This window comes from Staurois parvus, unplaced genomic scaffold (assembly GCF_062004578.1).
Source record: "Staurois parvus isolate SC_StPar_1 unplaced genomic scaffold, SC_StPar_1.0 ptg000839l, whole genome shotgun sequence".
Taxonomy (NCBI): Eukaryota; Metazoa; Chordata; class Amphibia; order Anura; family Ranidae; genus Staurois; species Staurois parvus.
The window spans coordinates 4930376-4945181 of record NW_028318635.1 but is presented as its reverse complement, the minus strand read 5'-3'; the positions used below and the strand labels follow the sequence as shown (position 1 = coordinate 4945181).

At 40.5% G+C, this 14806-nt stretch overlaps 1 protein-coding gene across 1 annotated transcript in view; it reads right to left on the bottom strand.

The window, feature by feature from the left end:
- The window catches only part of ZZEF1 (zinc finger ZZ-type and EF-hand domain containing 1), a 293759-nt gene that overhangs the window by 105321 nt on the left and 173632 nt on the right, over positions 1-14806 (bottom strand). The window contains exons 31-34 of the mRNA XM_089655409.1: positions 9949-10068; positions 7187-7348; positions 4375-4504; positions 651-789 (exon numbers count right to left, since the gene is read on the bottom strand). Of these exons, the coding sequence (XP_089511535.1) occupies positions 651-789; positions 4375-4504; positions 7187-7348; positions 9949-10068 (551 nt within the window). The remainder of the gene's footprint in view (positions 1-650; positions 790-4374; positions 4505-7186; positions 7349-9948; positions 10069-14806) is intronic.

Genomic DNA, 14806 nt, shown 5'->3' with positions numbered 1-14806 from the left:
TGTAGGCAATATGCTGACAATAAAGAACCATGGCGATTCACAGAATGGATAACTCAGCATTCAAGGAAATCTAGTCACTAAATGCTATTCGCCTGGCTATCATGCAGGTACTGTCCCAAGAAGTATGCAGGTCAGTAGTTCAGACTGATTTGTATTTTTATTTTGGGGCCGACAACCAAACATATAGTATTTCTAGAAGGAAGTTAGCTTGGGCGGCCCCATATTAATCACAGTAAAGGTTGCCTTTAAAGGAGTAGTGCAATAATAATCATTAAAAAAAAAAAAAAAAAAAAAAAATTACTGTGCATTTGCCTCATAAATGCACAATTTACATAGCTCTGCAAATATGTCAAACCTGTTAGCCTTGTTGCCAACAAGACTTAAATGTAACACATCAGTGGGGGAAGGGGAGAATAATCAGGATGACCAAGCAGTGTAAAGAGGACAGCAGTGAGCACCCTAGAATCAGATAACATACAGCTGGTCAACTGTGAACTTGTCTCAGCAAAACATCAATGCAATGCAGTATATTTCATTTAGAATGCTAGCAAAAATGTTCAGTTTCATTTAAGCTTCCCATTCACTCACGATACAGTTTTATTCACGACAGGAATGTAATGGAAATAAATCACTGCTGATACTTTACTTACCCAAGAAGCATGTTTTACACAAATCCATATCATTACACTGTAAACACCGGTAGCGATGCCACGGTGCAATTTTATCACAACCATCACAAGAAATTTCCACATTCAATAGGTCACAGTACCGTGCAATAAACAAATGCATCTGTAAAAAAAAAAAAAAAAAACAAAAACAAAAAACAAGCACTTTAAAAGACTGCTATTAACACATTTATTTTCCTCTGTATAGCAGTGCAGGAAAAAGGCTCAAAGCACCTGTAAAGTTGTCTCATACGGGCAAATGAACATTATGTGGCAAAGATATGACTTACTCCTAATTAAGATAAACGTGATAACATTTGTGAAGTATGCATTAATTTTATAGGTGCTCAAGCCTTTTTTTTAATATAATGAACTTTACATTTTCTGTTTATCATTATAACCTTAACTGGCTAACTTTAGGATGTTAAGAATATTACACAGATCTTCAGCACATTGAAATCTGGGTTATCTATATAACAGGAACAAACTAAATCTATGGTAAAGTCTTTGAAATTAGTTGTCTGTTTGTGCTATTTTATCATAGTAGACACTCACCTTTTAAGTCTTTCACTGGCATGGGTGTAAGGCTTATGTCAGCACAGAAACAGTTTGCAGCTGGTTAGCTCAGTAAGCCTTACAGCCTTTGCATTTTCTGCTGACTTGAAAAAAGAGTGTTCCCTAAACTCTTCTGAGTAATAAACTGATGTGATCAGCAGCCGACAAGCCACTGATAACAACCCTCCATATCAAAATGTGAGCAGGAAACCAACTGAACATGCATAAAGTTGCGTCATCTGTCATTTTGTCATGGATGTACATGTCATGTACAGGCTGCTAGCCATGGCTGTAGGCAAATACTTATGTCTCCTGGGTGCAGAAATACAATGAAATTCTGCTGGTGTGGAGCCCTCGGTGTCTATGTGAAAGAGCCCATAATGTACAATTGTACACTGCACATACTGTAATAATACACATACTGTAGTAATGTACTTTACATGTTTTTGTGCGCCAACACACTAAGGGCTCATTCACACCAGCAGGTATTCATTATGGTGTGCATACCACACATGCACTGCTCTGCTTTTTGCATGTGAACTGTGTTGTTACAATGCAGTGCAGTGCTTGATATTTTTCTTTTATAATTTGTTCAATTATATTCATTCAATTCTGTAAAATGATAAGCCTGAATCATTTGATCTCATTGCACACCAACACTGCAAACACATGGCACTGCAGATTAGGCATTACAACAATGAATAGGTGTGAAGGTGAAGCCAACCTCCAGATTTTTAATACCACTAATAGTTTTGTGCACATTCAATTTTCATAGCTTGGCAAAAAGACACAATTTAAAATTTACAAAATGTTTTTACTTATTAACTCAAAACAATGTTATCTGTTAGGTTTCATAGGAATTTTGTAAGTGATATCTAGTTCAAGTTTGTAACATTTAACTGGACTTGTTATTTAACTGGATATGTAAGTTGTGTTTGTGTGCAGTAATAATGATTTTAGTATATTTTTATAGAAAATATTGTTTGATAAACATTTTCCCACCTGTACTAGTGTTTGTGGCAGCAAAAAAGTTTCTAATCTTCATCTCCATCTGAAAATGCTAAATCCCTGACTATCACCCTGACTCAAACACCTTAAAGTGGAATACTGGGATAACCCTAGCTACTCCTAAACCGGTCTTCTCTTCCCTCCTAACACCTGTGCTTGTATACGTGCCTATTTTCAGGTCTCTCTGGTCCCATGATCTCCTTTTGTCTGCCAGCAGCAGCTGCAGGGGAGGGGAGAGACTGCTCCAACAATGGCTAGTAAAGCTTGGAGCAGTGACATCACACAGACTTCAATGGCCCATATACTGTCCCTCCTCTCTCCTGCTGACACAGGGGAGAGGGATCATGTGACTGGATTGCAGTGGCCTGAAAATAGGTAAGTATACACATCATATTTACACAGGTTAGTAATCATAGGTCTTAGGAGGGGGAAGGGAACAGTTTTATGGGTAGTTAGGGTTATCCCGGAATTCCACATGCATGGACCAAATCAACAGATAAGGAGTTCAGACTTTATTTGCATCAGAGTTTTAGAAAGTACTGCTGCCAGAAAAGGCTAGACAGCTAGTATTTTTCTTTAAGGAGGTCAGCAAGGGTAGCCTCCATACTCTTCCTATGATAGGGTTCCGTTTAAGTCAGGTTAAAGTCATCAGCTTAATGAATCCGCTTAATGAATCCTAAGTCTGAGGATCTGGGACTCAGTCTCTTACTCAGGTAAATGAATGTCTCCTTTCCTTCCTCTGCTGCCCATCAACCTTAACCCATGATTTCCCTCAGGCCTACAGCAACCTAGGTCCTTTTCCTGGTGGACGCCGCATGGTTTCACACATGTTCACTTCCTGACTGACCGTACTTTTCCTTCATCCCACAGAACACTTTCATTAGCTACAATTAAAACATTTTATTTTAGCACAATGGAAAGTTGATTTCTCCCCTTATACTAAAACTTCCTTTGAACATACTTGCCTACATTTCCTGGGGGTACCCAAACTCATCTCTATGTTATACTCTACGCTGAACGCCAAGGGTTCAAGAATTGGGATAGAGACCTTGTGGCTCCAATGGACTTGGAAGACTGAAGCAAATCCTGGCTAAGCACAGCTAAATGTTCTTTAAGCACTTCTATTTTGTAACCGGCCTACAAGGTCCTCTTCCGCTGGTACTGGGTTCTTGCCCGGTTTGCCGATGCCAATCCTAATTGTACCGATAGATGTTTTGGGGGATGTGGCCTATGGGGTGACGCAGTTTATGTTTGGTGGGCTTGTCTAATACGTACAGCCTTTTGTCCCAAGTGTTTGGACATCTTCATTCCCTCTTCCATATCCCTCAAAATGCCCAGATGGCTCTTCTCCTAAAAGAATCCTTGGCCTTTGCCTGTCTCTAAAATTGGCAATGTATTTGTTTTCAGTGGCAAAGCAGAGCATTTCCAGGACCTCGAAGAAGACCTCAGCCTCCTTTTAAGATGTCAAGGACTGCATGAACTTGATGCTCCTCAATGGGAAAATATCTAGTATCCTTGAGAACTGGATTTCCTATGCTTTGCCGTCCCTGGACCCCACTAGACTGAGTGCCCTTTAACTACCTGGCTGCCCTTGACCAGAGTCTGTGGGAGATGTATGCCCCCCTCCTTACTCTCACCTTTTTCCTTTCTCCCCTTGTCTTCTCTTTCCACTTACCTTTCTGTTGCATCCTACCCCTACTTTCTAGTTAGTGTACATTTATCTTATAGTCTACAATTGACACATCATCGACTTTAGCCATTGATTCAATGCCTCCAAAGATTACTAAATTGATCTTAGTTTCTTGCACTCTGTTCCTTGTCTCTATATCTTAGTTTATACACTGGCAGTGGCCCCTGTGTGGGCAATTTAGTTGTTATTGCCTTTTTGAAGCTCAAAAAAAGAAAAACTGTAATGAAAAGCCATCAGCACACAGCCATCATAATTATTTGTGTGTGTGTGTGTATATATATATATATATATATATATATACATATACACACACACACACACACACACACACACACACACACATAACATGTATATATCCCATAAAAATATTGATAATTTGTATAATAATGAATACAGTTGAAAGACAAAATACAGTTGGAGGGAATACTAGAGAAAGGAAGACATGAAAATTCTCACCTTTCTTTTTACATCTGGATCTGCCTGATTGATCTTTTCATACCAAGCTTCAAACGTTCCATCTTTGCATGCCTCTAACCACAGAAGATTCTGCCTGTAATCTGCCCTTTCATCTTCTTCATCCCACTGACTGAAAAAGAAAAAAAGTGTTGGCCATCTTAATATAATCAGAAATTAGCATTTCCACCAGTAAAATAGTAAGCAGCACAAGGGGAGTTTGGGAGTCTGAATTTAGGATTCACTTTACATCCTCAATCCCTGCAGTCACGATGCCAATCTGACAAAAAAAAAAGCTGGCACTCAACTTTATTGAGCTTTTTCTATTTGTTTAATTTGAAGAGCTCTCTGCCCATCAGACAAGGCTGTCCTTTATTAATAAACTGTGGTTTAATGCAAAACTGTCAGCCATATTAAATAGCAAGCAGGTTACCTTATCTGATATTCAGAAAAGCGTCTCTTCATGACTCAACTGACTTAGCTTTAAGTAAAGCCATGTCCAGTGGTTAGGTCCCGCCTAGTGCTTACCACCATCTACAAAGAGGACATCAGTACAAGGTATACCCTCACTGGACATGAAGTGGAGAGTGTGGCTTAGTTTTAAGGACAGCATTTAGCCCCATTCACATATACGTTTATCATTTAGAACCAAGATAAAAAGGCAGTATAAAAAAAAAATGATTTTCTGGGTATCGATTTTAATCGACAACTTGTGCTATTGGAGTTCATTCACACAGATAGTAGCCCTTCCTGCTGCTCTGCAATGCTATACGCAATGGCAAGAGAGCAGTGAATGCCACCAGGCATCCAAGAGGCGAAACTGCCACCTCCTGAATGTTTTTTCTTATTATTATTACAGCCGGATAGACATTTTGTATGGAAATACTGCACCACAACTGTGAATTAATTTACAATGAAAACTGGTAGGAATGTTAAGTGATTTATCTATTCCTAAAATTAAAACAATAAACCTTGTTCCATAAAAAGAACCTCCAAGGACAGAATCCTGCGAGCTGTCATTAGGGAACTGTTTTATAAGTGGCACAGACCTTAAAGAAGTCATTCTCATCCTGGCTTGAGTGCATACTGTATATGCTTCCATTTGTTGCAGGACCATAGGATCACAGTGAATGCCCCCTTAAAATAAGATAGCAGTGGTAGCTTCCATTTTTCTATTCTCACAGGTTCACTTTAATGCTGAACTCCAGGCACAAACTTTTCATTTACGTATATTCCTTGAGAGCATCAAGGGATAGAATTGAAATATTTTTTTACCAAATGCCTTTGAAAATTTACATAACATTTTGACCTGCACAAAGTCTGAGCAAAGCAGAGCTATGGGTGGGGCCCAGCAGCTCCTCCCACTACAGGCTGCCTGCAGAAAACCTCAGAGGAGCAGCTACAAGACTAGAAGAGAGCAACAATGACAGGTCTATAGCACAGGAGGTTCCTGAAAGTGCAGATGTTTTTCCATGCTACATTAATGCAGATTTGGAAGAAATACACACCACGCACACCAAGATTCAAGAAAGAATACACATGCCTCTTGTGTTTGAACACTATTTGCTTATCCTGGAGTGCAGCTTTAACATATCAGAGGTTGTCGACCTTAATGCAGAGAATGCATTAAGGTAAAAAAAATTTTTTTAACTTTAGAACCACTTTAACAATTAGGCCTTGTATGGGCTCCAGCTTGTATAACAGTATAAACAAGTTTCTACATAGGGCTTGGAAAGCATTCAGCCAGCTTCAAGCACACTTAAAAATAAGAAGTTCACATTTTAGGAAAAAATAATAAATGCACATAATTTTTGCAAGAAAAAAAATATGCATTTTTTCCCTTAAGGAGCCTGTAAAGCATGGCATCTCTGATCAGCGGATCAGGGATGCAAAGTCAGGCTCTTGCAGACAAGCCCTGCACCTTTCAGCCCGTATGGACTGACTGTTTACAAGCTGCAGGGCTTGTGAAAGAACTAAGAGGTTACTCATCAGCGATCTCTCAGTCCATTAGGAACTACAAGCTGTCAGCCGCAATGGCTGATAGTAGTTGTAGTTCGTGCATTCACAGGAAACTGTGAATGAATGATGTGGTCGTGTGGGTGGAGCCCTGCATGGTCGAGTTATAGGTAATACTGAAGGAGCGCTGTGAAAGATAGGAAGAGAGCCAGGAGAGAGCGGAGTCTCTGAGGCCAAGAGAGTGTAGTTTTTTGAGGAGGAGGGGGTGGTCAACTGTGTAATGGTGTGAAGGATATTTTCTTGGCACTAGCAAGGTGTACCTAAAAAAGTGGCCGGTGAGTGTACATTCCCTCTGAAATGTTATCTTATAATGCAGACAAAGGATCACCTAAACAGATAATGGTTTTAAAATTTTCCCATTTAACCTTGCGACTGAGGGGTGGTAAAAGCCTGTGGTTGAGCCTTGTTTTTAACCACCGCTCAACCACTGACACATGCTGCGGCCGTGATGCTCTGTGGTCACAGCAGATATTATAAGCCCTGTCACGCTTAGTGGACAGTACCGCCTGGTGAGTGCAACCCATTCATGTGAATGGTTCCCTGCTGCAACCGCACACGAGAGGTGGTGGTACAGTTGTTCGGTAATTAGGAGGTTAAAACAAGTGGTGAGGAGGTGATACAACACCTCATAAACACCTGTCTATTGATGTCTGAAGTGTGTTCCGAAGGCAGATCGAGCTTCAGACTGTAAAGCAAGTGTAAACGAGGCCCTAACATTAAATGACAGCATCACATAAACATCTTCAGAATATTGGTAATGTTAGTTCTAAATAGACAAACATGAATCATAATAACTTACCTCACAATGCTATCATGGGTACTTATGTTTTCTTTAGACATTGATAAAAGTAATTCTGGGAGGTCAATGCTGAGGAAGAATGAAAGGTCTTGGGGTTCCCAGCTCATGTCCAGCATGTGAAGAAGGGTAGTCTGCACACATGATAAGGCTGGGAGAAGTGACCTGGGCAAACAACACATCATAGTAAGAATATAGTGGGATGATCTCTTTAAACAAGTCTTCAGTAAATTATCTAAGAGTTGTGGATGCCATGGGATACCCCAATCGACACCTATGGCAATCACTACAGCTTTTTCATTCATTTCAGTGCTGTAAGACCAGCCAAAACAACAAGGATTGATGGATTATTTGTGACACAGGTAAACAGGTGAGGAAACTACCCAGGATAAAACGAGCAAAATAGACTACCAAGGAGAGAGCTTAAAAATATACTTACCTTACACCTTGGCTCTCACCTGTGGTGCCAAGGTGAATGTGACATTACAGGTATTCTATTGTGATCCTGGAAACACTGAAGATACCCAGTCTCACAAGACAAAGTGCCTATGCAGTGTTAATATCACTGAAAATGTTTAAATCAATGGACTGTATATACTTTTTATTTGAGTCTAAGAGGGAAGACCGTAACTGTGAGCACCAGCTGTTTTCTTTATTGTATGACTGGAATTGTCAATTTAAAATAAAACAAAAATAAAAAGTATCATTCATTCATAGATGCAGTCAAAATGTTAATATATTTTAGAACTAGGAGTGTGTGGCTCCGCCTGCTTCTAGATCTAAGACCGCAACACAGCCACTAACAGCCAATGATCTACACAAGGGTTTCTCAACTGGGGTTCTGCGGGGGTCCCCAGGGATTCAACCACAATCTGCAGACACCGCAGATTCAAATCTGCTCAATGATGGCTTTAGTGCTCATCGAGATGTAGTTTTGCCGAGTACTGGGGGGTGGATAGATATCAGCTTGACTATACTCAAAGTCCCACCTCCTGGTGTCATCAGAAAGCAGTGCAAAAAAGGTTCGGACTTCACAGAGCCAGCAGCGCTGGATGAAAAGGACTCCTACTCCATCTAAAACAACCCATTCAATTTAGAAATAGAAAGGCAAAACATTTGTGAATACATATAGAAAAAAATTAGAAATACCCCCCCCCCCCTTTTTTTTTTTCTTTCTTTATAAATGATCGCATACCCTGTTCTCAGCTGCATAAGGAGCTAGGGGAAGAGAAACAGCAATACAGTGATCTTCCCGGTGAATGGTTGTGTGGGGGGAAGGAGTGTGTAAGCACAAGCCTGACCACTGGATCAGCTCCCAGCACATCAAGAAAACTGTCAATGCTGTGCTCTAATATCTAGCGTGGTCAGATTTTAATAGGAAAGCAGAGAGACTGGCGGGAGCACCAAGTATTTCACACAAAGCAAGCAATACAAAGAAAATTGGATAATTTTTCATATAAGTACATGGTACAGCAGGCACATATCAGTAATATGAAATGCTGGGTTTACATATTCTTTAACCACTTGAGCTCCCAAAGATTTTGCCACCTTCATAACCAGGCCATTTTTTGCTATCTAGCACTGCGGTACTTTAACTGGTAATTGCACAGTCATGCAACACTGTATCCAAATTAAATTAATATTTTTTTCCCTTAGAGCTTTCTTTTGGTGGTATTTGATCATCACTGGGTTTTTTATTATTTATTATATAAATAGAAAAAGACAGACGATTTTGAAAAAACAAAACAACAATATTTTTTACTTTCTGCTATAAAACATATCCAATAAAATTGGATTTTGAAATTTAAAAAAAAATCTAACTTCTTCATACATTTATGCCAAAATGTATTCTGCTACATTTCTTTGGTAAAAAATCCCAATAAGTGTATATTGATTGGTTTGTGTGAAAGTTATAGCACCTACAAACTATGATATATACACTGGAAATTTTAGTTTATTTAATTTCAGTGATCATTGACTTTTATTGGGACTATGAGTGCAGTGGGCATTGCAGGGAGAAGAAACAAACATATTTCCCTCTGTACAGAGCCCTGTGTTGTTTGTCAACACAGGGCTCTGGACAGTGATTGGACACAGACAATCAGCAGGTCTCAGCCATAAATCACTGGCTGAAATCTGCTGACTAAATCCAGCTGTGTCCAATCACAGCATGATTTAGCCACGGGGCGGGAGGGGAGTTAGGAGTTGATCTGCGAACACTCTGAACCAAGAAGCCACTGCCGCCATACAGGTACAAGACTGTGTCTGTACAAGCCGTTGGCAAGTGGTTAAAGTTCACGGAAATGTAGTCAAACCACTGCATAAACACACTGCTTCTGTATTGTGAGCCTCTGTTTTACGTAAAGTTATCCATCGGCACTCATGAATGAAGACAGGGAAGAACTATTCTAGCCTGTTATGTAATGCAACAGGTTATGGTAACTTCCAGATGTCATTTTGACAGTCAGAAATTGCAAAGCAAGTGCAAGGAGGAGGAGAGACAGAAGGACAGGACATACTACACACTCCCTATGTACTTTGATTACTTTTTTTGGATGTGTGCAGTATGTCCAAGGGCCACAACTGGTTGATGAGTCTGGCCCCCTAAATGTTTTCAGTTCATCCAAAATAAGTATGTGTTTAAGACTTAGTATGTACAGCAGCTAAATGAAACAGAAAAGAGCCAAAACAAGTTTACAGCACAGGCAGGCCAATCAGCAACTGTGGCAACATAAAAAACATTGAACATGGAGGTCAACACATACCTGTCATTAAGGTTGTTGAAAGTTTTCACAGCATTAACTAAAAGCACAACAAGCCTGTAGTATGTTTCTCGTACTTCTTGATGCAGTTCAGCACCGCAGCCTTCTAGGTGACCAAAGTAACTACAGTATAAAGCATAGAATAGAGATCTATGGTAAGTCTTTTTATTTTTTCTCTCAGTATTTGTGTACATATATCTGCCATAAACTGCAAAACTAACAGGATACTTAGATCAGAAAGCTTTTATTTTCCTTCTGGGTGACATCTGCATTATCTAGAACTCCAGCATTCTGATCATAACACTAGTGATGACAAAGTTAGATACAGAAGTTTGACCCTGCTGATAAACTTAAAGTGGTTGTAAACCCAAAACACACAAATCAATCTAATCCTACAGTTGAATAGATTTTACTTTTACTAAGCATTTGAGCTTAATTTGGTGTCATGAAGCAATCCCCTTCTCCAGAAATCCCCCCTGGTCTTCTGAACAGAATAAGTCCTCTTCTTGCTGGTCTCTGCCTTCACAAGATTGAGAACTCTGCACCAGTGATTTATGACACAGATCGGCATCACTTCAGTAATGCTGTAGTTATCTAGGTGAGTCTGCTGACAGCGAATTATTGTCCTGCTCTATTCACAGCACCTAGCTTGTGAATTGCTGTTTACAGAGTTTTACATGAGGATGTTTCCTGGTCCACATTGCCACTTTAGGCTGCAAGATTCCTAGGATTTTTAACCCCTTCCTACCAGCTTTCTCCTGATTAGAACAGATCCTGTACTGTAAGCAGAGTTGACAGTCACTGGCACCTGTGTATTCCCCTGAATGCACTCAGGAGACATGCTCGCAGGCATAGAGATGTCATATAGCTATGCAAGTTCTGGAGCCAAGGCTGGAGGGTGTGTATAACTGAGGGATTGTGTGACATCACATCTTTGCCTACTATTCTCTGGTCCTAAGCCACGCCCACAGACCAGCAGTTTTTGGAGGGCTGAGACAAGCTAATGCAGGCCATAGACCGGTCGAAAAAAAAAAATCGGCCGATTTTCGCACCTTTAGTGGGTTAATTGGTTGGCCATTTTTCGGGGTTTTGGCACTTTTTTTTTTATCGGTAAGGAAAAAAAGGCCGATTTTCCCGACAATGATGAGCAAATCAGCCGATCGTTTTAGCGATAAAAAAAAAACTGCGCATGGGGGGGGAGAGGGAGGAGGAGGATGTCAAATATAATAGCGGAGCTCTCTGCAAGGGACAGAAGTAATTAAATGCTAGCCTTAGACGGGACAAAATCAGCTGATTTTTTTTACCATTGGTGGTAAAGTCGACCTTGTGAACGACCGATTTTTTGGTTTGTTTTTTAAAACGACCGGTTTTCGACCTGTCTATGGCCTGCATAAGGGAGAATTTTTCTGACGTACACTCACAGCTGTATGTATGTTTACATTAAAATGTATTAATTAATGGCAAAAATGTATTTTTTTTATATTTGGGTTTACAACCACTTTAAGTTAGAAATTAAGATGTACAACGCAACACATAAACTTCAAGTGATAGGAAAAATTAACCAATAATTTACTGTTATGATGAAAGAAAACATTGCAATTACAGTAAATCTAGAACGTCTACTTAGTTAACCAACGTAACTTTTACAAAAATCCCAAAACATTTTTGGATGTAGTAGAAAGTGAGAACAGGAAAAAAAAAAAAAAAGTGATGGAACCAGTGAGCACATTGCTCTACAATTTCACCAACTTAAACCTATGATTCTTCAGAAGATGAGGATAGTGGAAACTATAGGAATATAGCTAATAAAGTGCCCAGATAACCATGATTAATAGCAGTAAAAATAAAAATAGAAGAGTGACTTAGCAGTGAAATTTCCCCAGCAGACACAGCAGCAAAAAATAATCTGAAAAGACTAGGAAAAGGTCTAAAACTGGAAAAAAAATTTTTTTGTGCTTTATGTACACTGTATATAAGCTCTGCATTCTTTTTCTCTTCATAAATGGCAAATAGGTGGTGGTGCCTGTTTGGTTTTGCGCTTGTGACACAAATTGGTCATCAGCTGTTCCGAGTTGTTCTTGCTGTCTTATTGCCTGTAAATAAGCTGTGCCTTCACTATTTGTGTATACAGATGTCACCATGTTGCTGCACCAGTGAATTCAAATGAGAAAATAATACTTGCAGAGGCAGCATAATACTGGTGTGTGCTTTTTATGTTTATAGGAGAGACCTTGTTTTTTTTAAAAATTATTTTAGAAGGAAGTTTCAAATTTTGTCCTATTTACTAACAGGACTGAGTGTACTACAGGACAAGAAGGGTCAACAGACCCTAACACAAACCTGAAAGCAGAGTCACCATTTGGCCAAAGCATGTATCAGCAGAGGCACAATCAGCCACCTAGCAAAAAAAAAAACCAGAAAAACAAAAAACAAAAAAAACCAAAACATTTTGAAGATATGAGCTCAGGATCAGGTGTTGGCCCCATGGCCTGTTGAAAAAAAAAGCGGGGTGGGGCCCTGATGCTGAAAAAGCACAGAAAAACCTCAATATGGGCCCAGGTAAGGACTCTACTCCAGAATGTACACTCCCTAGCAAGACAAGGTATCCAACCTGCTTGGTGGAAGAGAAGGGAGAAATTCCATAGAGGGACCACCCTGCAAAAAAACTTTTGAGGAATCCATCCCCAGGGAAGATGTGGCAAGCAGACATAGATGACCATTATAATTCCCTGTCAGACGTCTCTTCCAGGCAGAACATGGGAAGAGAGAATGGCACCCATACAAAAGGTGATTAACCATTTGCACCTACTGTTTCCAGAAGTGGTGACAGCCTTTGGAATAAAATCAGACATAGTGGAAGAAAATTTTGCTTCAGCGAAGCAGGTTGTGTGTTGGAAATTGGTAGGGGAGCTTGAATAAGGGGGATGGAGCAGTGCTCAAGAACAAAAGAACTGCTATCAACCTGACAAAAACTTCTGAGTTCCCTCAGAGCCTGGAGTGAAATCGCCAGTATGTGTCCCACATGCTCTTGCTCCCAATTGCCTGTAATCTGCCATTGCCAAGTAAGGATCTTCCCCTGGGGGATACTCACAGAATGCAGGTAGACTGAGGGGGTTCAGCATGTCTGGTATGAAGGAACTGCAATAACCCAGGCTCTATCAGAGTTCCTGTGACTATTTCTAAGGTATTGGGCAACAGGTGTGACAGAAAGTGTTCAACTTGCAGCTTTGCCAAAAAAATGGCAGATGGAAGTGCAGATTTAGGAGTCCTAATGAACACTGTGTTCCCAGTCAGAGAGGAACTGTTGGTAGTGAAGCGGACCACCAAATTTGAATAGGTTGACAATACAGCCATACCTCGGTTTACAAATTGAATTTGTTCTGCGGGACTTTTCGTATAGCGAAAAATTTGCAAACTGAAACGCCGAGTGACTTCACCCCATGTGACATCATTGATGTCACATAGGGTGGGGTCACATGCGCGATGGCCCCGCCCCTTACCTATTTAAGAACTGTCAAACCACCGAAGCAGACAGACGGCTGGAAGCCATCGTCGGAAGCGGAGCCATTTTTTTTTGTTTTATTCTTTTTTTCGGGTCGGCGGCGGATTGACATTGGATTTACTGCGGGGGACATTCTTTTAGTTTTTTCTTTTAATCCAAGGAGCAGGGCCCTCCTATCCCTCTTGTATTGAACTGTATTGTTGCTGTATTGTCTCCCTTTATATTGTAAAGTGCTGAGCAAACTGTTGGCGCTATATAAATCCTGTATAATAATAATAATAATAATAATAAAAGGCTTGTGTGTCCTGTCTTTGTTTACACTACACTTTTTATTTTTTGTGAATGAGTATCGGGACCATGTACCCCATTGTCATTCACATAGGGGGGGCCGGGATCTGAGGGCCCCCTTGTTAAAGTGGGGGCTTCCAGATTCCGATAAGCCCCCTGCCTATAGACCCCCACAACCACTAGCCAGGGTTGAGGGCATGTTGCCTGGTATGGTTTGGGGGGGGGGGTGCTCGCTCTTCCCCCTCCCCCCTTTCCTGACCTGCTGGGCTGCATGCTCAGATAAGGGTCTGGTATGGATTTATGATAAGTAAGCCTGCCTGTAGTTATGAATCCTTAGGAAAGTAGTACTTGCAGGCAAAAGTAGGAACCACCAGCTAATTTTTAGAGTACACTGGAGATTCTGACATTTAGAATGGACCTTGGTGCATATAGCCCATTGAAAGGCAAAGCTCTCAGCCCATTTCTTTGCTTGCCTTGCACCTAGAGGCACCTGCTATTGCAGTGAAGCGCTAGTTTGTAACAAATACAATGATCAGATTTACTTTGATGACAATTTTACACTCAGTAGTTTGCAATATTTTCAGCCCTGGTTTTTTTTTTCTTTCTTTTAAGTAAGCAAAATGGAAAACAAGCATTCTACTAACATAAGATCAAGATAAAAAAAAAACAGAATCCAAAAAAGCGAAACCACAGTTCATAGAGTGTACAGTTATTACGAATCTAGGTTTATTTTATTTGTATGTAAAAGTTAGTGTAGAGGATGTGCCATTAAAAATGTCAGTCACCGCTGTCTGCTCTGCCCTCCTGTGCTCACTGGAGCATTGGGCTGCGGAGGGGGAAAGAGCAGCTGGCTCAGGCTCTCAGCAGATCGCTGAGAAGCTGAGCCAATTTCTGCTCCAGACTCTGGGATGGATCCCGACTTTAAAGTCGAAATCTTTCCCCAGCCCGGACTGGCTGAGTGACTTTACCCACTGTCAGCTGAAAATGGGTCACAGGAGTGCAGAACGAACTGCACTCCTGTGATCCACAGGAGAAGTACAGTCAAAAGAGCTTTGACTGTACTTTTCCTTT